A 22,134-nucleotide genomic window follows, 5' to 3' on the forward strand; every position below is an offset into this window, starting at 1 on the left:
GTTCGTATAGGAGGGTTGCAAGTTAGATGGTAGCCTCCCTCCTCCCTCCTGATCCTACAACTCTCCTCTTCTTCCTCCTCCTCCTGCTCCATTCTCTTCCTCCTCCTCTTCTTCCACCTCCTCCTCCTCACCCTCCCTCCTGTCTTCTTCTTCTTCCTCCTCCTCCTCCTCCTCTCCTCCTCTCCTACTCCCTTCTCCTCTCCTCTTCCACCACTACCCCCCACACCCACCCCCCCCTCTCCTCCTCCACCCCCCCACCCCCCTCCCTCTCCACCACCCCCCCCCCCCCCCCCACCCCCCCCCTCTCCTCCTCCACCCCCCCCCCCATCCCCTCCCTCTCCTCCTCCACCCCCCACCCCCCCCTCCTCCACCCCCCACACCCCCCCCACCCCCCCTCTCTGTTGATTGATCCCTCCAGAGAAGGGGGACTACCTGGCCCTGGACCTGGGAGGGACTAACTTCCGCGTGCTCCATGTGCGTGTGATGGAGGACCTGCAGAGGGTGCTGAAGATGGACAGTAAGATCTGCGCCATCCCCCAGGAGATCATGCTGGGTCCAGGGGAACAGGTGTGTGTGAGTGTGTGTGTGTGTGTGTGTGTGTGTGTGTGTGTGTGTGTGTGCGCATACATGGGTGTCTGTGCATACATGTGTGTGTGTGTGTGTGTGTAATGTGCATACGTGGGTAGCTTTCACTTCAAACTTTATAAAGTTATATATTCTTTCACCAAACTGCTGAGCAATAATGGATCTGTGTGCATGCACTGCATTGTCATTCTGACTCATGGTGATCTCTCTCTCTCTCTCTCTCTCTCTCTCTCTCTCTCTCTCTCTCTCTCTCTCTCTCTCTCATCCCTGTCTCCCCTATACTATAGTTGTTTGACCACATAGCAGCCTGTCTGTCTGAGTTCCTGGAGTCTCTGGAGATGAAGGATCAGACTCTCCCTCTGGGCTTCACCTTCTCCTTCCCCTGTGAGCAGACAGCCATCGACAAGGTCAGTCAGTCAGTCAGTCAGTCAGTCAGTCAGTCAGTCCATCAGTCAGTCAGTCAGTCAGTCAGTCAGCCAGCCATAGACAAGGTGAGTCAGCCAGCCAGTCAATTAGTCAGTCAGTCAGCCAGCCAGCCAGCCAGCCAGCCAGCCAGTCATCCAATCAGTCAGCTAGCCAGCCAGTCAGCCAGCCAGCTAGCAAGTCAGTTACACAACCAAGAGGTTCCAGCCCCCCAGGCTCACAACAAAGACACCATTCAAAAAGAAGACTAACTGTACTGTACTGTCCTTCACCATAGCAACTAAACAAGGGGGGCTGGATAGGTGCTTGTATAGAGAAGACTGGTTTAAGGGCCAATCAAATCCAGGGAAGGCTGGTGGAGGCAGAAATCGGAGGACAGGCTCAATGTAATGCATGGAGATGGAATGAGGAATGGTATCAAAGTCTTACACCATTCCTGATTCCGTTCCATGCATTATAATGAGCCCGTCCTCCGATTTCTACCTCCACCAGCCTCCCCTGGTCAAAGGTGACTTTTGTCATCTGAAACAACCATTTTGTTGTGACAACCACCTGTAGAGCATCCTGATCCGCTGGACTAAAGGCTTCAACTGTTCAGGGGTGGAGGGGGAGGACGTGGTGAGGCTCCTGAGGGAGGCCATACACAGGAGAGAGGTGAGCGTCCAGAGGCCATGACACAAGCAGGGGAGGCTGCCGTTGGTAGAAATCGGAGGACGGGGCTCACTGTAATGCACGGAACAGAATGAGACCCTTCCTCATTCCGTCCCATGCATTACAACGAGCCCCGTCCTCCGATTTCTACCTCCACCAGCCTCCCCTGCTCGTGTCATACAACTGTCATACCATAACTGCATGAAATAACAGTGAACCTCTTGAGGGCCGTGGTTCCGTGGATGTGATCTGGAAGTACAGCACGCTGTTTACAAACAGTTTTTATATTGTGAGAAAGAGGAGAGACATTTGTTTGAGTACTGTACCAATCACATGTGTAACACTCTCTTCTCCCCCCCTCCCCCCCTCCCTCCCTCCCCCCCCCCCCCCTCCCTCCCTCCCTCCCTCCCAGGACTATGACATTGGCTCCGTTGCCATGGTGAATGACACGGTGGGGACCATGATGAGCTGTGGTTACAGGGACCAGAGCTGTGAAATAGGCATGATCATCGGTAGGCGGCCCTGTGCTGTGTGTATATGTGTACTTTATGTGTGTGTGTGTGTACTTTATGTGTGTGTGTGTGTGTGTGTGTGCATGCGTTTATATTTAAGTGTGTGTGTGTGTGCATGCGTATATATTTATGTGTGTGTGTGCATGTGTTTATATTTATGTATGTATGTGTGTGTGTGTGTGTGTGTGTGTGTGTTGTGTGTGTGTGTGTGTGTGTGTGTATCGTGACCCCCCAGGGACGGGTACTAACGCGTGCTACATGGAGGAGATGAAGAACGTGAAGCGTGTGGAGGGGGAGGACGGACGCATGTGCATCAACACAGAGTGGGGCGGCTTCGGAGACGACGGCTGCCTCAAGGACATCCAGACAGACTTTGACCTGGTGGTGGACCAGGACTCCCTGAACCCCGGTACACACACGTACGTGGTGCTCCCCCAAACACAGTAGACCCCCCTGCCAACCAGGGGCAGGCTGGTGGAGGTAGAAATCAGAGGACGGGCTCATTGTAATACGCGGAACGGGAGGAGGGATAGCGTCAAACAAAAGTGCACTACAGTCAAATTCCGTGCATTACAATGAGCCCGGCCTCCGATTTCTACCTCCACCAGCCTCCCCTGCTGCCAACCACACATTACAGGAAGTAGCCCTACATTGGGAGTGCTGATATGCTTGAGTAAACACCTGGGTTTATATGAACTGATAACATGACTGTATGACTGTTGAATGAACCTCAACTGAAATCTACAGTCCGACTCTAATCAGTATACTGGCAGCTGATCCCATGCTGTTGTGACCTTTTCCCCTGTCTGTCTGTGTGTCTGTTTGTGTGTGTGTGTGTGTGTGTGTGTGTGTGTGTGCGTATCCAGGTATGAGAAGATGATCAGTGGGATGTATCTCGGAGAGATAGTGCGTCTGGTCCTGGTGAAGCTGGCCCAGGAGAAGCTGCTGTTTGACGGGGAGGTCTCAGACACTCTGTTGACACAGGGCAGCTTCGAGACCCGGTTCATCTCAGAGATAGAGGAGTGAGTGACAGTTACTTAGCTCTCAAGGGTTTGGATGGCTCCGTAGTGTATGTATGTACTTCAGGGGGAGGCTGTTGGAGGCAGAAATCGGAGGACGGGTTCATTGTAATGCATGGAACGGAATGAGGAATGGTATCAAACACGCGTGTCAACTTGTGTTTGTTTAACTTTAACTTGTGTTGAAACTACTGTGTATTTCTGTGTGTGTGTGTGTGTGTGTGTGTTTGTTTGTGTGTTTATGTCTATGTGTGTGTGTGTGTGCGTGCATGCGTTTGTTTGTGTGTGCGCGTGCGTGTGTGTGTTTGTGTGTGTCAGTGTGTGTGTGTGTGATCTCAGGGAGAAGACAGGATTACAGAAAGCCCAGGAGCTGCTGTCAGAGCTCGACCTAGCTGCCGGGCCTGTAGACTGTCAGATCGTGCGCCTGGTGTGTGATACGGTCTCCACGCGCTCGGCCCAGCTGTGTGCTGCTGCCTTGGCAACCATCACCAACCGCATCCGTGTCAACCGTGGACTGGACCATCTCAACACCACTGTAGGGGTGGACGGAACGGTCTACAAGAAACACCCCAAGTACGAACAACTCGTCACATCATCACCGAACCCCGAACAGATTGACAGCCTTTCTGTTGGCACAGAGTATTCAAAAAGTAGCTTTGCATAAAAAACGACTCAAACGTGTTTCTTCACGGGGTGTTTTTTCTCTTGATGTCTTTTGACTCCTGTTTTGCCACTCAAATGCCCCCACGGGCATCTCCCCGGCTCCTATTTCAACTGTGTTTATCCCTTTATTTAACCAGAGATTTGACATGTGTTTTTTCAAGTGAGCCCCTGTCTAAGAAGGCAGCATGGAGTATGCACTTAGTCACACAAGAGACACAACACAGCATACAACATACTGCTGAACATCAATGGACGGATTTGCTTGGTAGAAACTGTTCCTACTCTAATTCTGTTGCACCCCCCCCCAACCCCCCTTCCTCCCAACCCCCCCCAACCCCCCTCCCTCCCAACCCCCCTCCCTCCCAACAACCCCCCCCCCCCGCTCCCAACCCCCCCCAACCCCCCTCCCTCCCAACCCCCTCCCCCCCCCCCTCCTCCAGCTTCAGTGAGCAGCTCCGGGATGCCGTGCGCGTCCTCGCTCCCAAGTGTGACATCACCTTCCTCGTCTCCGAGGACGGGAGCGGGAAGGGCGCTGCCATGGTAACGGCGGTGGCACAGAGGCTGGCTCTCCAGTCAAGGCTTCTAGAGGAAAGTGACGGAGACGAGGAGGAGGAAGAGGAGGAGGATGAGGAAGAGGAGGAGGATGACAGCTAAACTGGAGATGGGAAGCAAATTCAAAATAGACATAACTACCTGAAATGCAAGCAACAATGAATATGTTACTTTTCAGATAATTTTGCAATTTTTGACAGATTGTATGATACAATGAACAAAACCTGACTCACTCAAAACCTGACTCACTTACCTCTGCAAAACTTAGATGATGAAAACAAGGGAAAGGCTGTTCAATTCTAGAACTGCACCATATTAAACACTGTTCCATCATACTGTGTTGCCCTCCTGCAATGCCTGCTAAAGCTCTGTCACTGTTTAATGCTCTTGGAAATTGAACACGTCTTTATTTTTATTTTCTGTAGGCTACACTGTATTAAAATGCTGTTGTAAAATATGTTTTTTCCCTGACATTAAAATGAAAATTAGCCAACTCACTCTGACATTTGATACATGTTACAGTAGTACATCACTGCAGCCCTATTTTCAGACGTTGCTTGGGGAAGTTTTTTTCTGTCATGGCCTAGATAATATAAGAATTGCCTGGTCAAGCCAAATATAAGTTACCCAGAATGAAACACGTGCTTACGCCCCCTGTAGGAGAAAGTGTGCACATGAACATCAGGTTATTGAATAATACGTTCGCAGTGAGATTATAGTAAAGAACACTGTTAAATAACATGCACATCACGTGTTATTTAAAGCAGAAGGCAACCTTTACGTTGTTTGTTTACGCTGTTTGGATGTTACTTTGATACAATGTTGCCTAGAAAGTTTCTCAACAGAGCATGCCGGTTACAAAGTAACGATGCTGAATGTCACAGTAACTTTCTAGCAACCATCTGTACTGCAGCGGTCACATGCTTTCGTTTGCTCAACATTTGCCTCCCCGCACTACAGTAGGTCGTGTCAAATATAACATTCACGATCACTTGAGATTACAGCCACGCGTTTTCACCACGCATGCTCCGTGCTCAAACCCGGGGATCAGCTCAAAAATGTTGATATTACAATGTAACTCAACTTCATAGACGTGACACTCACACATAATTATTTTTTAAACTTTTGAAAGGTTGAACAACAATCATTTCGGAACGGTCAAAACGTTCAGACATAGAAACATATCTAACCTACTTTAGATAAAAAAAATTAAATTATAATACTCTCGCAAGCAGTTTTGGCCACACCTAGATCCTGTCCTATTTTCACAAAAAGAGAAGTCTTTTCTTCCAGTGCATTTGTTTGTGTGCCGGTGAGTACCCGGCTGTGTAACCTGATAGGGGCTCGGAGAGGGAATGAGGGAATGTGGGCGCCGCAATGGAGCAGAATACGATACAGGTAAAGCCGACACTCACTTTATATTATTTTGAAATAATTCGCGATTTCTGACGCGTACGCACGCCGCTGTTACCTGTTGATATCGGAAATAACCCGAGTGTGTGTCGCCTTCATTTTAATATCAGCTTGGCGGTTTGTAAAGTGTCTTAAATTTAGTTTAGAATGTCGGATTGATTGTTGTCCTATCAGGCGAGCTAACAAGACGTCTGCAATTACAACTTTGCTGAATGGGGAATAACTTTTCTCGGGGGAAATATCTTGTTATTATATTTTTGAAAGAAAGAACACTGACACGGTTATAACATTAAAGATATTGGCTACGGTTTGCAATTTAATTCAACATCAATATTTCTATATTTTCTTAATGTTAATGATTAATTTCTTTGTGTGTCGTGTCGACTACCTACGATCCCCACCCCCACATTTCCACATTAAACTCAATTTATTCTGTTGACTCACTGATATTAAGATACTTTTAATTGTTTTTCAGCAAAGTCCAATATGCTATTACATCTTCAATAATGATTTGTTCGAGTCGAAAATAATTAACTTGATTTACAGTGACGTGATATTAAAGATTAAAATAACTTCGAGGCAACTAGGAGGAGCAATTTATTTATTGCCCAAATGGCCAGCATGGATATAAGGCAAATCCCCGACATTATGTCGCCTGTTTAATTACTATAGCTTTAGATGGAATGTTAATATCGTGTAGAAATCTCTGTACTTTGTACTTGAAATTGCGAGGATTATCTTGATTGTATCATACTAGGACCACAAAAAATCGCTTAGGGTGATCGTGTTAATTTCTGTCGAATTTGAGGACAGATTTTTTTTATTTTATTTTTTTATTGATGCATTTGCGTTTAATATCAGAAATATGTATTAACATTACAATCATGTTGTTATCGTGTTACAACCATGTAGCCTAATATGGCGTTGCCTAAGCAAAGTTTTGATAAAGTTGTAGGCCTAATATTTTTTCCTCTCCGTTCTAAAGATCTAATCTTCCAACAGTGAACTTTTCCTTCCCTGCGTAAAGAATGTTTTTAATAATAGGATATCCAAGGTCACATTATACTCTTTAGCGAACATTACTTTTATTCGCTCCAGATCTTTCTGGAACATTTGTAACGACATCACGAGAATTGACGTAAGCCTGTGTCTCTAGTTTAGGGATTTCTATTTCTAAATCCATAGTCAACATTGAAAAAAAAAAAACAGTGTTATATTTTGTGGCTGTACTGAAAATAATCAGAGTGCCTCGCTTGCTTCCACCGCTAGTTGGCCTGGTGGTGATGAACGTGTGCGATCACGGCTCGTCGTCCCCTGGATGGGGGTGGGGGTCGACTTCGAGAGGGGGGGGTGGGTGGGGGTAGGGATGAGGGGTGTGAATTTGAGAGTTTTCCGCATTTAGGCAGCTGGCTTGAATAAAAACGAGTTTACATGAGTGGTGATTTTAGAAGATGCTGAACATGGATGATGGACTAAATGATTATTTTGAAAAACTATATTTTGAGGTCAGGCATTCGGTTTGTGAATCTCTTGGTAGAGATAAATACACACGTTTTTGTAACATTTGGTCAAAGTCTTGATCACCAAATGGCTGTATAACTTCCTCACCCATTCCTGAGTTCATCAGCATTGGGAGATGTCCCTTCTGTGTAATGTTATTTCTCTGTAAGCCATGCTATCTATGGTTAATGGCTGTATGTAAATGAGTACTGAGCGATGCGTGGAAACACAAGAGCTTTGAATGGAGATGACGGAAAACCATTCTAATGTGAAAATTGTCACAAACAAGCACACACACACAGATAACCGAGAGACATAGATTGAGCAGAACTGCATGAACTAATGGCGATAAATGGAGAGGAATGCGTCTGTTTGCCAGGAGCATCTGAAAGTGTGTATTCATCACTTCCATGGGAACAGTTGCGTCATGTGAGCGTATGCTTATAATAATGTCGCATTTAATGTCGAGGAGGCGTCCTCTTTCTTTTTTTCATTTTTTTTAAAATTAGAATTTGAAGGTTATACATCCGTAAATGTTGCTTCTGCATTCACATGACAAGTTGTGAAGAGCAACAGGAAAAAATTCACAGGAAAATCATTGTTGTTGTTTTGTGGTCTGTCGATGTTGTTTTCTGTTGATGGAGTGCAGCGACCCAGCGCTCAGACACCCACAGTCTTATCAGACATTCATTACATGAAATATTCAAAACAGTATATGTTTGACCTTTGCTCTCCATGCGTTTTGTGTTTCACTGTGGGGCCCTCCGTCTCAGAGATGGGATCATTGATCCTAGAAGATCAAATCAATTATCAGGTGTTGTTGTGATCTTGTACTGTGGTTTAGTTGTTTGTGAATGTATTGTTCAACAGTTAACTCGTTGCAAAGTGTTTTGTCACGTGACCTGGGATACAGGGATTGGGTGACAGTATAATGACATTTTTACTCCCAAACTCTACTCTTTCGAAAACACGCAGTAGTAACACACTAATGCAGTAACATCTCAATTCTATCAGCAGTGGTTCTGTACAGTTCCAGTTGAATTACAGTTGGTTTAGGAAATGAAGCAGACATGGAAATGAAATGGAAAAGAGGCTTCATTTACATGGTCTCATGACCAGTCAAACTGAACTGACTGGAATGGATGAATAATATTCTCCCTCCCCCCCCCCCAGTGGTTAGGGTCTCCCTCCTGTCTGCGCGGCTCCTTTGCCTTCTATAAGTCGGTGGGCTGTTGTCGTGACCAGACAGGTGGTCCCTCTCAAGTCTGGAGGCTCGGAGAGTTCTACTATGTCCGCTGTGGACCCCAGGAACCTGTCTGCATCGCTGAGGTGAGTCCTAACACTGCCTAGAGCTGTGTGTGTGTGTGTGTGTGTGTGGACTGTGGATATTTATTAGATGTTAATTTATCGTTTTATTGTGCTCTGACATTGCCATCCTCATCTCCCATCTGGCATTTGTAAAGTTGCATTAAATTAAGTAAGATTGGCTGGAGCCTCTACAGTCATTGGCTGGAGCATGGAGGGGGAGGGGTTGATTTAGATCTCAGCTGTACTGGATAGATTCAGATTCTAGATATCTCAGGATGGATACTGCCTCTGAATATGGGTGATTTGACTGCACATCTGTCTGATTGCTTGAATTTATTTGATAATTAAAAGTAGTCATTTGCTCTCAGCCTGTGTGTGTGTGTTAGTTTATATATATATATATATATATATATATATATATATATATATATTATATATATATATATATATTAATATTAAAAAAAGGCCTGACGGCTTGTTTCCCGGACTGTAAAAAAGCTTCTTCTAAAACGTCTGTATTTCATTTGTATTGGTTTGTTTTGTTTTTAGGTGACATTACTATGGGAGGACCGGGCACAGCGCCATCTGCTGGCCAGCTCCAGACTGTACTTCCTCCCTGAGGATACCCCCAAGGGCAGGTCCAGGGAGCACGGAGAGGTGAGGAAAGGAAGGGAAGGGTGGGGAGGGGTCAGGTCAGACCAGACCACTGTTTGGCCTTTTGTGGCTTTTTAACCATTGTATCTTGTGACAGATGTTTTGGTTGAAAGCACTGTATAGGTGTAATTGGATGGATTTTGTCATTATCTTCATGTTAAAAAATGTAAAAGGAAGAAGTGGCCACACACACACACACACACACACATTCACTCACTCATGTCTCTGACTTTGTTAGTATGTCACAAGCAGTATTAGTCTTGAAAGAACACACTGTGGAAGATCATCGTTGCCTCTTTGAGTAACAACAAATCCCATCAATGGATCGTAAGATGGATTGTGCAGCTGGCATTCAGCCTGCTTGTTTAACCACCAAGTATGTCACAATCTCCATTTCCAAATGGTTGCTCAATAACTATAAGCAGAAACCATAGTTTGGCATGTCCCTCTCCTGCCTGTGGTCTAATGGAATGTTTTAGAGTATCTAAACACTAAGTTAATAACTAACACAATACACATTTAAGGCTAGTTTCCTGGACCTGGATTAAGCCATGCCTGAGACTACAACAAATTTTCAATGTAGCTTTTTCATTGAGGGTGTGATTTAATCCAAAAATACAGTAGGCTTAATCAACGTACAGGAAACCCCCCTCTAGAGTTCAATATTGACATGAGTCTCCAACTGAAATAAAATAAGTTATTATTGTAATGTGTCTTATGACTGTTATGGTTCCAAGATTTTTCTCAAATGTCATCATTGTGAAGGGTAGATATCATCTCACAGTAGGGAAGGGCATCTGTTCCAGGGGAGGCTGGTGGAGGTAGAAATCGGAGGACGGGCTCATTGTAATGCATGGAAAACCGGTGTGTCTCCTCTTCTCTGTCACCCAGTAGAGGCTGGAATGTGAGAGTCACCTTGTGTGATGATGTCATAGTGGTGTAATGGCTACCCTGCACCTGGCAGTGCCATGCCATAGGCCTTCTGCTATAGGTGGAGGGGTTGTCTGCCTGCCTGCCTGCCTGCCTGTCTGTCTCTCTCTCTCTATCTGTCTGTCTGGGCCTGAGGGAGAGTTGGATCATTGTCTTTGGTGACAAACGAGTAGAGGAGGAGGTTGCGTTTCATCGTGTGCCACAGGCCGTTAGCACTCTGAATAGAGGAACTTAATCTGTTGGTGTCTGGTGATCTACCTCACTCTCTGTGTCCCTCAGTGAAATGACAGGCTCTACGGAAATTCTGGTTTATATTTTACTGACACTCGCCGTTACGATTGCTAGTGAAAGTAAATCTGAGAAGTAGCTAAGAAATGGTAAATACTACAGTGCCCTGCGTAAGCATGTTTTCTTCTTTCGGCTCTACACTCCAGAAGTTTGAACGCAAACAATTACTAGGAGGTTAATGTAGATATTCTCAGCTTTTATCTGATGGTATTTGCATACATATTGGTTTCACCATTCAGAAATTACACCACTTTTTTGGCATCGTCCCCCTGTTTCAGGGTTAGGGTTACCCAAAAGTGATGGGACAGATTTATCAAACATCCAAATTAAGCACCCATGTTTAGTATTTGGTGGACAGTCTTTTGCATGCATTAACTGCCTGAAATCTGCAACCTATTGACCCCACCAGACGCTGGGTATCTTCTCTGGTGATGCTCTGCCCGGCCTGTACTGCAGCCATCTTCTGTTATTTGTTTTGAAGTCTTTTTGCCTAAAATCTTATCAGGAAATGATGTGATTCAATTGCATGTTCAATTGGATTTAAATCTGAATGTTGACTTGGCCTTTCCACTTTTTGGCCCTAACAAACTCCCTAGTTACTATGGCAGTATGTTTGGGGTCATTGTCTTACTGCATGATGTTGTGGCGTCCAATGAATTTGGAGGCATTTGCTTGCAGACGAGATGTTTCTGTACACTTGAGAATCCATTCTGCTGCTGCTGTCAGCAGTTACAATCATCAATTAAGACAAGTTAGATCTAGTGGAGGCTGTACATGTCCAAACCTAACACTCCCTGCACCATGGCTCACAGGTGATGATGTGGTATGCTGTAAATCTGGGCCAGATCCCTTTTCTCCAAACTTATTTTTCTTTTTAATGATGTTCCTGTTGATTTTGTCAAACCTAAGGGTTTGGCTATGTTTCTGATTTTTTTTTTTTTTCTGATTTCTCAGCCTAATAATGGCTTCCTTGATTTTCATTGACACCTCTTTGGTCCTCATGTTGATCGACACCAATAGAAAACTCCAAAAGCAAATCCTTCAAATCAAAGCTCTCTTACTGTATGCCTGCACAAATTATGTGACGGAACACACCTGACTTACCAAAAACACCTGCCAAGCCAATTGTCCCATTACTTTTGGATACCCTAAAATAGTAATTTCTGAATGGTGAAACCAATATGTACAGAAATATCATCAAATAATAGCTGAGAATCTCTACTTTAACCTCATAGACAATCGTTTGTATTCCAAACCTTTGGAGTGTGGAGACAAAATAAGATGTTCTGATTTGGCCCAAGGTTTACTAAGCTGCTACTGCACTGACTCTCTTTTGCTAACAATCATAACGATGGCGTCTGTCTCCAAAAATGACAAATGTCTCCAGTTATGTTTACATTCTGCAGTTTGTGACGTACAGAATTTGATAGCAAATAATAAAGATTTTTTGCTACAGCTGATCACTCTGGATGTACATGACAGGAAAAAGACCTAATGTGTGTGTGTGTGTGTGTCTCTCTCTCAGGATGAGGTGCTCTCAGTGTCTAAGAAGGTGGTGGTTCGTGTGGAGGACTTGGTGAGGTGGACGTGTCCTGAACCGCCTGTGTTGAGAGGAGGAAGAGGAGGCAGCGGCAGACCCAATGGGACCAATGGTCACCACAGACCCACCAACACCACCACGGTCCCAGCACCACTCACAGACAGACAGGCTCCACTCACAGACAGACAGGCGAATGGTGAGTCCCACTTCTGCTTCCACATCCTCTAATCACATGTCAAACATTTGCGGTACTTTGAAAAAGGAAAGTCAGTAAAACAAACAATTGGGTATATTAAATAACAAAAAAAAAGAACCTAGACAAAGTGTGTTAGGTGAGGTACAAAACCCAAACAGGCTTATAGAACCTCCCCCTTTTTAAAACGGAAAACCTCATAAACATGTACACACTATATTACATGAATAAAATTCATAGACGTTTATTCCATCTCCCTCCCCTCAGATGGATCAGGAGAGACGTGGGGGGTCAAGGTGCTGAGCTACCCCCAGTACTGTCGCTATCGCTCCCTCCAGAGGCGCATCCAGGAGGGGCCGGGGGGCCCAGGGGTCCGAGACCCCCACCTTCTGGCCCTGGGGGGGCTGAGGGTGGCCCAACACAACACCCGGGTCCTCTACTGCCGGGACACCTTCCACCATCCCACCCTGGACAGCAACACGAGCGTCCTGACACAACTAGGTCAGTCTCCCCGGGCGAAGCTCAGAAACTCGGTTCCTCGCTTTTGTTGTTGTTGTTGTTGTCTTGGCCCTTTGTCAGTTGTTAGAAGATGTATTCCTCACTGCCTTTCATCCGTCCTTCACACGCTTCCTTCTCAGTAGGAGAAGATCTAAGGGGAGTGACCTAGATCTCCCTCTCCTCCAATGAGATTTGACTAGTACGCGGAGTGGAGGACGCGAGGAATCAAAATTCTAACAGTTGAGAAAGGGCCCTTGCCTCCAGTCACCTCCGAGGTGTTTTGAGAAGGAGGCGAGGAGGGAGGACATGAGGAATGCAAGGAAAGGCTTTTGAGATCTGGCCTCTCTCTGGTTGAATGAAGGCACTCAAGTAGAATTAGAACTCATTGATTTGTAAATAATCTTTCTTTCCCAGGGTGCACCTCTCTCAGCTTGAAGGGGCGACCCCGCAAGACTAGAAGGGACAGCAAAGGGTTGGAGTCACAGACCCTCCACCAATCAGACTCTTGGATAGACAAAATGAAGGTACGCTTTGTTTTGGTTCTAAATAGTTTTATTTAGTATTTCTAGAAACGGCTCATATTGTGGCATTCCAACTCCTCTGGTCAGTGGATTATCTCAAAACAGTCTCTGTGTCCCGCTCATGCTTTGTCTGTCTGTCTCTCTCTTTCTTTCTTTCTTTCTTTCTTTCTCCCCCCCCTCACCCCTGCTATAGGAGAATGTGATGGGCAGTGTGGAGATGAACTGGGAAGGGGGCTGGCTCCCCCACCCGGAGGAGCAGCTGTTCCTGGACCAGCTCTTCCTCTTCATGGAGCGACGCGGCTCCACCATCAGCAAGGTGCCCAACCTCGGCTTCAAGAAGAGTGAGTCGCACGCTGATGACCTCATTTGTTTCTGTTATACCTTTCTCCGTTAAGAAAAGAGGCCATTTCCGTTTCCCCTGAATGGACAATAACGTCACATTCTGGTTGTTGTGTGTGTGTCCACAGTCAATCTGTTCCTCATGTATTCTGTGGTCAAACGGCTGGGAGGCTACGAGAGGGTGAGTAGGCAAGGCCATCAGTTCATACACACCATTATACTAGTATATACTATACTATACCTATTCATATATACTGAAATATATGCACTCACTGCAATGTAAGTCGCTTTGGATAAAAGCATCAGCTAAATGGCATATATTATATCATTATATATTATCCATCTGCTGACCTTCCATTCATGTATACAGGTACAATTTATACTCTAGTATCTGGTGAAGGCCATCTCTCTCTCTCTTTCTCTCTCGTGTGTGTGTGTGGGTGGCATGTAACCCTTTAATGTGCGTGTGTGTTAGGTGACGTCCCAGCGCCTTTGGAAGGTGGTTTACAACGAGCTGGGAGGATGTCCAGGCAGCACCAGCGCTGCCACCTGCACCAGACGGCACTACGAGAGGTGAGATGATCAGAGAGATGCAGATGTAAATGTAGTAGAACCATACAGGAGACCTAAATGTAGTAGAACCATACAGCAGATCTAAAAGTAGTAGACCCATACAGGAGATCTAAATGTAGTAGACCCATACAGGAGATGTAAATGTAGTAGAACCATACAGCAGATCTAAAAGTAGTAGAACCATACAGGAGATCTAAAAGTAGTAGACCCATACAGCACATCTAAATGTAGTAGACCCATACAGGAGATCTAAAAGTAGTAGACCCATACAGGAGATCTAAAAGTAGTAGACCCATACAGGAGATCTAAAAGTAGTAGACCCATACAGGAGATCTAAAAGTAGTAGACCCATACAGGAGATCTAAAAGTAGTAGACCCATACAGGAGATCTAAAAGTAGTAGACCCATACAGCAGATCTAAAAGTAGTAGAACCATACAGGAGATCTAAAAGTAGTAGACCCATACAGGAGATCTAGGACATGTATACATCTATAGAGGAGATGATGAGATGGTTCTCCATGGAGGAGATGATGAGCTGGGTCTCTATGGAGATGATGAGAGATACAGTAGATCTCTATGGAGGAGATGATAAGAGATTTACTTTGCATCATAATGCTCACTCGTGTGTGTGTGTGTGTGTGTGTGTGTGTGTGTGTGTGTGTGTGTGTGTGTGTGTGTGTGTGTGTGTGTGTGTGTGTGTGTGTGTGTGTGTGTGTGTGTGTGTGTGTGTGTGTGTGTGTGTGTGTGTGTGTGTGTGTGTGTGTGTGTGTGTGTGTGTGTGTGTGTGTGTGTGTGTGTGTGTGTGTGTGTGTGTGTGTGTGTGTGTGTGTGTGTAAAACATCTCAGACTGATGCTCCCCTACGAGGAGCACATCTTGAAAGGAGGTGGTGAAGCAGAACTCCAACTCCCAGCATCCTCGGGTGGCCCCAGAACCAGAGGGAGGAAGAGGAGGGTGCTGGTGAATGGGAGAGGAGGAGGAGGAGTAGAGGCCAAAGAGAGAGAGAAGAAGACTGTGACTCCTATCACTCCTCCAGTGAGTATCTGCAAACCTGTTACACTACATTATGAATGTCCGTACATCACAAACTGCAGAACGTAAACATAACTAGAACTGGAGACATACCGTAATTTCCGGACTATTAAGCGCACCTGAATATAAGCCGCACCCACTGAATTTTAAATATTTTTTTTATTTTGAACATAAATAAGCCGCACATGTCTATAAGCCGCAGGTGCCTACCGGTACATTGAAACAAATGAACTTTACACAGGCTTTAACGAAACACGGCTTGTAACAAAAATAAATAGGCTTTAACGAAACACGGCTTGTAACAAAAATAAAAGCGGTAAACAGTAGCCTACCAAGCCTACCGACCTCATCCATATTTATGATGTCGTGCGGGCCGATGGAATGCTCCGCTATCTTTGCATCAGTGAATTTGCGGAAGTTTGAAACTTTTTCCTCGTAGTCGGGAGGGAGCTGCTGACAGACTCGTCCGTACCCTGATGGACAGGCCTTTACGTCTCATAAATCTGAGACACCACGATGGTCCACCTCTAAAATCCTCAAACTTCATTGCGGTGGCGATTGTTTTGGCTTTCAAAATGACTACCGTAATCAGAATGATGGGAAGTTTGAGCGCGCTCGATTTAATCTAAACAGTTACATTGTTTCACCTTAACCCGTTCGGCAATTTCATTGGTCTAATGTGTTTTTTGCTCAGTTTTTTTGGCGGCATGAAGCTTGTGAAAGCGGGAAAAATCCATAAATTAGCCGCGTCATTGTTTAAGCCGCGAGGTTCAAAGCGTGGGAAAAAAGTAGCGGCTTATAGTCCGGAAATTACGGTAACTTATTTTTGGAGACATACGTCACTGTTATATGATTGCTAGCAAAAGTAAAGCTGAGCGGTTGTTGACGATTTGTAAATATGTTCTGATTTGGCCCCATGTTTACTAAGCTTGAATGTAAGGTAAATACAATCAGTTACTGGAATTTACCGTGAATTTGCTACCTCACTGACTCTCTTTCGCTAGCAATCATAACAGTGACGTCTTATCTCCAAAAATGACGAGTGTCTCCAGGTGTTTACATTCTCCAAGTACAGACTTTCATAGCATAATTAATTAACTGTAATTAGATTACATCCCACCTGGGTCAGATACACATCAGATACGTTGACCTCACTTTTCAAAGTTGTTCTTCTGATCTGCCAGTAAACTAAACCCCCCCCCCCCCCCACACACACACAGGCTGTTTCCCCTGACGGTGTCGTGGTGGTGAAGAGAGGGAGAGGCCGACCTCCAGGGCGACGCAACCAGGCCACGCTATTGGCCGAGGCTAAAGCGAAACAGGCTTTCCTATTGGCCGAGGCGAGAGCTGCCGCCTTGTCGAACCAGGCCAAACCGGACCAGGCTAAACTCCTGACCCAGGCCAAACCGGACCAGGCTAAACTCCTGACCCAGGCCAAAGTGGGGACCCTGCCCCCCCCAGCCAGACCGATCAGGTCCAACGCTGCCAAACCGGGCCCAGCCCTGGGGGTCCACCCCCTCCAGGACTCCTTTCTCCAGTCTCTGGCTGGCTTCCAGGAACTCAACAGGGCTAACATGCCGCTGACGCCGGACCTGTCCCCCCTGTCTCCCCCCTTCCTCCCCCACCCTCTCTCCCTCCTGCCCAAACCAGAGAGGGAACCCGGGGATTCCCCTCAGTGTCTGTCTGCTGCCCTCCCCAGGCCCGAGAGGCACACAGAGGGGGGGTCCCTGGGTGGCTTCACCCCCACCAGAGGCCTCTGTCCCCTGGACCTATTTAGGACCTGCCTGGGGCAGGACAGCCCTCCCCTGACCCCCCAGGACCCAGCCCCACAGCAGCCTACCACCCCCCCTCTCCAGCTTCAGACAGGCAGCTCAGACAGCCCCCAGCCCCACCCGTGCTCCTGCTGCAGGCTGGACGAGGGGCTCCAGAGGGGAGGGGGAGGCAGGGAGGGGAGGATCCGTCCTGCCCTGCCCCCTCTCCGGGTCCTCCCCCTGGACGTGGCCTGCAGACTGCAGGTCCGTCAGCTGATGTGTACGCCCCTGGGCGCGGCCCAGCTCCACTCCTTCACCAAACGGCTGTCTGAGGCGCTCGCCCAGGACCTGAGGAAGCCCCACCCCCCCGCCGCCACCGCCACGCCCCCGCCAGAGCAGGCCCTGCCCCTCAACCTCAGTAAACGCTCTGCATCTAAACACCACGTCTCTGACAACACGACGGAGGCCGAGATGGCTGCAGGGGACGAGCTGGATGAGGAGCCCACATCACTCCCAGCGAAGAGGCCCAGAGTCGGGCCACATCCTGGGGAGGAGGCCGAGGCCGAGGACCTTAGCTTGGGTCGGAGCTCCAGCAGAGGAGGCCTGCAGTTGGTGCTGGAGGCCCAGGTGGAGGATGCCCAGGAGGGGCCTGCTGACCTGAGCTCCCCCAACAGAGCCAGGGCGTTTCCCATGGAGCTGCCCCAGCGGAGCCCCACCATCCTGGGGGAGGCTGACCCACCTCCCCTGCCCTGTCAAGGGAAGGTGGAAGAGGACCTGAGTGAGAGCAGTTCATTGAAGGTGGAGCGTGAGGAGGTAGACCACACCATAAGGACAGAGCAGGAGAGGGAGGAGCAGGCTGAAACAGTCAAGGTGGAGGACCGTGAAAATGACGGGGTGGAGGAGGGTGAAACGGTGAAGATGGAGCATGATGAAGAGGAGAGGATGGAGGTGGAGTGTCAACTGGAGAAGGTGGACGGAGAGGAAGAGGGGAATGAAACGGTGCAGGTGGAGGAGTGTAAAAATGAGGGGGAGAAGGAGGAGGTTGGGAGGTCTGTTGGCCTCTTAGACGGTAGCTTTGGGGGACAGCAGGTTCTCCTGGATGATGATGATGATGAGAAGATGGAATGTGAGGCTTCTGTCAAAGGGCAGGCTAGCTCCCTTCTCCCTCAACCCCTAGGCTTGGACCTAGCCCAGGAGCAGGCTAGCCCTGTCCCCTCTCAGCCCCTAGCCCTGGACCAGCCTAGCCCCGTTCTCCCTCAACCTGCTGTCCAAGCCCTGGACCAGCCTAGCCCCATCTCCCCTCAACCTGCTGTCCTAGCCCTGGAGCAGGCTAGCCCCGTTCTCCCTCAACCCACATCACTAGCCCTGCCTAGCCCTGTCTCCCCTCAACCCCTAGCCCTGGACCAGCCTAGTCCTGTTCTCCCTCAACCCACAGCCCTATCCTTGGACCAGTCTAGCCCTGTTCAACCTCAACCCCTAGCCCTGGACCAGCCTAGTCCTGTTCTCCCTCAACCCACAGCCCTATCCTTGGACCCGTCTAGCCCTGTCCCCCCTCAAACCACTGCCCTACCCCTAGCCTCGCCTAGCCCTATCCCTGTCCCCCCTCAACCCACTGCCCTACCCCTACTCCTAGCTCCAGCCCTGGACCAGCAAAGCTGCTTGGACACCTGCACAGAAGCCCGACTGCTGCACACGGACTCCTGACAGCGACGCCGACAACCACTCACCCCACAACCACTCACTTTGATCTGAGTGTACCGTCTACTCTCAAACACAACAGTCATTCAGGAACTCTCATCAGCAACACTACTCTGTTCTGAACACAGTAATGATGCTATACACCATACAACCTCGTTGAAACCAGACTTTCCTAGTTTCGGAAATCCTTTGCAGAAAGTAGCTACAAAGGGGTGGAAACCCGTTTTTGAAATGAGTGACGCTTACCACACTTCAAACCAATCAAATCGCTTGCTTGGGCGGAGCTCCCAAAAAAAAAAAAAAAAAAGAATTACGTTTTTCTTTCTTCTCTTTTCTTCAATGTTGCTAGCACATGCAAAAAAAATAGAGACTCTGAAAAATAGTCCTACCCCATCATCAACAACATACATAACAACAAGCAACCATTCTACGGGCATGTGGGGGGGAAATGCAACATCCAATGAAATTGCTAGCTTGTTCTCACATCGCTCCGTCCAGGTTCAATCCAAGACAGATCGGCTAATCTAACATTCTCCAGAGCGTGAAAACAAGGTGATTTGGAGGTATGGCTCTACCAGACTATGCACCATACATAACCTCATTGTCAGTCAAACTTTAATTATGTCACTATATTGAAGCTTAAATTGTATTACTTATAGATTAAATACTTTGATTGTACATAAATCTGTCCTTGTGTGGTTTAACAAGAAGAGAACTCGATGGTTCTTGATCAGCTGGAAAATAACGTTTTTTGGGGGCGAGTATTTTCAAATGGGTCCCTGAAACGGATGCACAAAGACGCTCCTTAGATCTCTTGTGCCCTGCTTGGTATTAACTGGTTGGAATCGCACAAAGGAACATTTCCAACATTATTTCCAGATGCATTGTTGCAGTTCTGCATTTATAAACTGTCTGGTATTATCAGGTCAGTCTCACTCAAAGGCATGATTTGCACACCTACTGTGCTGGTTTGTTGAGATCAAGATATTCTGATTATTATCTCCTCTCTGTTGCCAAGTCCATGTCTGTGTCAATGGAGGCTGGTGGGGGTAGAAATCGGAGGACTGGCTCATTGTACGGAGGACAGGCTCATAAAACTTTCTTATGATGACTGATGGATAGATGATTCACTTACTTAAACAAATGTGTTTGTTGTAAGTCGCTTTGGATAAAGGCGTCTGCTAAATGCCATAAATGTAAATGTAATGCAATGCATGGAAAGGAATGAGGAATTGTATCAAGATGCCATTCCTCATTCCGTTCCATGCCTTACAATGAGCCCGTCCTCCGATTGCTACCTCCATCAGCCTCCCCTGATCTGTTCCAGTGTCTCCCAGTTAGAGGCTGGAATGTGAGAGTCCACCTCATGTGGTGATGTCATAATGGTGTAATGGCCGTCTGCATCTGGCAGTGCCATCCTATAGGCCTGATGCTATAGCATGTAGGCCCGCTGTCATGTGATCTCTTTGACCCCTGCAATTCCGTCAGACAGATGTTTGAGTTTCCATGTTTTGTAGCGGCACACAGGGTCATCGTCATATGGGCCACCAGCACCAAAGGTCCCTCATACTGTACCGTGTCTAGTTTCATACAGAGAATAAAAGCTGTTTTATATAGATGATATATGCCTTTGAATTTCCTCAAATCTAGAATGTTCTTTCTGGCGAATGTTGTTTTGCTGTACATACTGGAACTGTCAGCTGCGAATTGCAGCTCAACCTGTTTCTCTGAACTGTAGCTGATTGTTTCAGTGTAAAATATGTCTTGTTGTGTTCAGAAATGTCAGTGTGCCATAGGGGAGGGAGGCTCCTGTGCCTATAGAGAGAGTATTTGGTCTCCTGAAAGATAGACTCTGGGATAGGACGCCAGGGGGCGGTTAACAAGTGCCTAGCATTGTTCACATTTTTACTGACTCGAAATAAACGCCGTTTCGCTGACGCTTTCATCCAAAGCGACTTACATTGCAGTGAGTGCATACATTTCAGTATATATGCTCCCAGCGGGAATCGAACCCACAACCTAAGCGTTGTTAGTGCCATGCTCTACCAACTCTACCAACTGGGCCAACAAATATCTTTGTTAAAAGTTGCTGTGACTTCCTGGCATGATGTCATATCCCAGAGTCTACCTTTTTAATAACTGGGCCATATATTGTCTGACATTCTTTATCAAAATGAAAATGTGCTGATCTTTAGTGCCTTGCTTGCACATTGCCTTCGCTGGACTGGTACTCTATTTGATGCTTTAAGATGCTTTGTTTTACAGTACCTGCCTTTAACAGGATCAAATGGTCTCTGTCCATTCAGCTATAGTGGACTTTAAATGGTGAACGGTTACTTTTCTAAGAAAAGACAGAACATGTGGGTGATGGAGGTGATTTGTGTGTAACTATGCCAGCTACTTTAGTTTTTTTTGTGTCTTTTCTACTCTGTCTTTACTTGAATGGCTGTGACCGAGACAGTTGGCCTGTAGTGGTGTGGTGTCTATTAAACCTGTGTTCTCACAACCGGATGCCTGTACTCGATAACAGTTGAATTATGGTCATTTCAACCATTCGTTTTAACACTGTATATTTATATTAAATAAGTATCTGTTAAAAAAAAAAAAAAAGGTGGTTCATCTGTTATTAATTATTCTTAGTCTGTTCATCTGACTGTCTGTGTTTCAGTGTATGAAAAGGTCTTGTACAAGTTACCTTTCTGTATAAAAGAAATGCACTTCCTGCGTTTCTTGACTCAACCACTAGATGGAGCCACAACACCAGTAGTACGGACCCATGAAAATGCCAACCAATGGATCCAGAGACCCTGCGGTACAGGGAAGGTTCTCTCTGTGAAGGAAAGAGCTGTGTGTTCCCTCACAGCTGAATGGATCAGTATCATTGTAGAGCATCATTAAACAGTCCAAACATCTTGATCTTTCAAGACCCAATGCAAAGAAGAGACATAAGCCTCTTTAGGAAAAGCTCTTGGGCAAGCGACAAGATGCCTGATTATTTGAGGTAAAGATGTTGTGTTTGGGAGCAAAGTAAGCTTAGAAAAAGATAGCAAAACCACAGAAATGTAGATATTCTGTCTCTATGTACCCCCTGTGAATTCAGTGATGTTGAGTGTCCCGCAAGTACACGATTCCTTTTTTACTTACACACACACACACACACACACAGCCCGCATTCCTGTTGATGGTAGCGGCTCCTGTATGAAAGCCCCTGTCGGTCCGGACGTTTAGCATAAACAATCACACTGCGGAGGAAATGAACACATTCCAGAACTCTCCAGAACACTGCCCTGTTGTTATGGTCACCACCCAATGGAAAGGTAACCAGGGGTCAGGTAGGGGCAACCAAACTATTATTGGATGTTTAGTGACCGGAGTTCACTGAGCGGCGTGGCTTTGTGTCCTGCCTGTGGTGACAGGTTGTCGAGGGCTGCGACTGAATATTATCTGGCCTCTCTCTTTTCTTCTCTTTTTTTTGTCGAGTACTGACATTCC

General features: G+C 46.7%; 2 protein-coding genes across 4 annotated transcripts in view; both read left to right on the forward strand.

The window, feature by feature from the left end:
• The window catches only part of LOC310818691 (hexokinase-2-like), a 9,994-nt gene extending 5,092 nt beyond the window's left edge, over positions 1 to 4,902 (forward strand). For 2 of the 3 annotated variants that reach the window (XM_083689695.1, XM_083689697.1), the window contains 8 exons: positions 419 to 567; positions 873 to 992; positions 1,567 to 1,662; positions 2,072 to 2,171; positions 2,407 to 2,590; positions 3,038 to 3,193; positions 3,509 to 3,763; positions 4,294 to 4,902. In XM_083689695.1, the coding sequence (XP_083545821.1) occupies positions 419 to 567; positions 873 to 992; positions 1,567 to 1,662; positions 2,072 to 2,171; positions 2,407 to 2,590; positions 3,038 to 3,193; positions 3,509 to 3,763; positions 4,294 to 4,507 (1,274 nt within the window). In that variant the 3' untranslated portion in view covers positions 4,508 to 4,902. The remainder of the gene's footprint in view (positions 1 to 418; positions 568 to 872; positions 993 to 1,566; positions 1,663 to 2,071; positions 2,172 to 2,406; positions 2,591 to 3,037; positions 3,194 to 3,508; positions 3,764 to 4,293) is intronic. The other variant, XM_083689696.1, reaches the window with a different exon arrangement.
• Positions 4,903 to 5,705: 803 nt separating this feature from the next.
• Positions 5,706 to 21,236, forward strand: LOC310818665 (uncharacterized protein). Its single transcript, XM_083689668.1, has 11 exons — positions 5,706 to 5,803; positions 8,492 to 8,647; positions 9,176 to 9,283; positions 12,024 to 12,234; positions 12,499 to 12,732; positions 13,144 to 13,253; positions 13,444 to 13,591; positions 13,718 to 13,770; positions 14,065 to 14,162; positions 15,010 to 15,196; positions 16,414 to 21,236. Exons 1-11 carry the CDS (start codon positions 5,783 to 5,785, stop codon positions 18,646 to 18,648), a joined length of 3,561 nt encoding a protein of 1,186 aa, XP_083545794.1. The 5' UTR covers positions 5,706 to 5,782; the 3' UTR covers positions 18,649 to 21,236.
• The last annotated feature ends 898 nt before the right edge of the window (positions 21,237 to 22,134 follow it).

Source organism: Argentina silus (assembly GCF_951799395.1).
Source record: "Argentina silus genome assembly, chromosome: 2".
NCBI lineage: Eukaryota > Metazoa > Chordata > Actinopteri > Argentiniformes > Argentinidae > Argentina > Argentina silus.

Excerpts from the sequence above, each read along its gene's own strand:
- LOC310818665 (XM_083689668.1), top strand. The coding sequence starts at position 5,783 with ATGGAGCAGAATACGATACAG. Across the intron at positions 5,804-8,491 it reads TGGAGCAGAATACGATACAG|TGGTTAGGGTCTCCCTCCTG; the intron begins GTAAAGCCGACA and ends CCCCCCCCCCAG. Across the intron at positions 13,592-13,717 it reads CAACCTCGGCTTCAAGAAGA|TCAATCTGTTCCTCATGTAT; the intron begins GTGAGTCGCACG and ends GTGTGTCCACAG.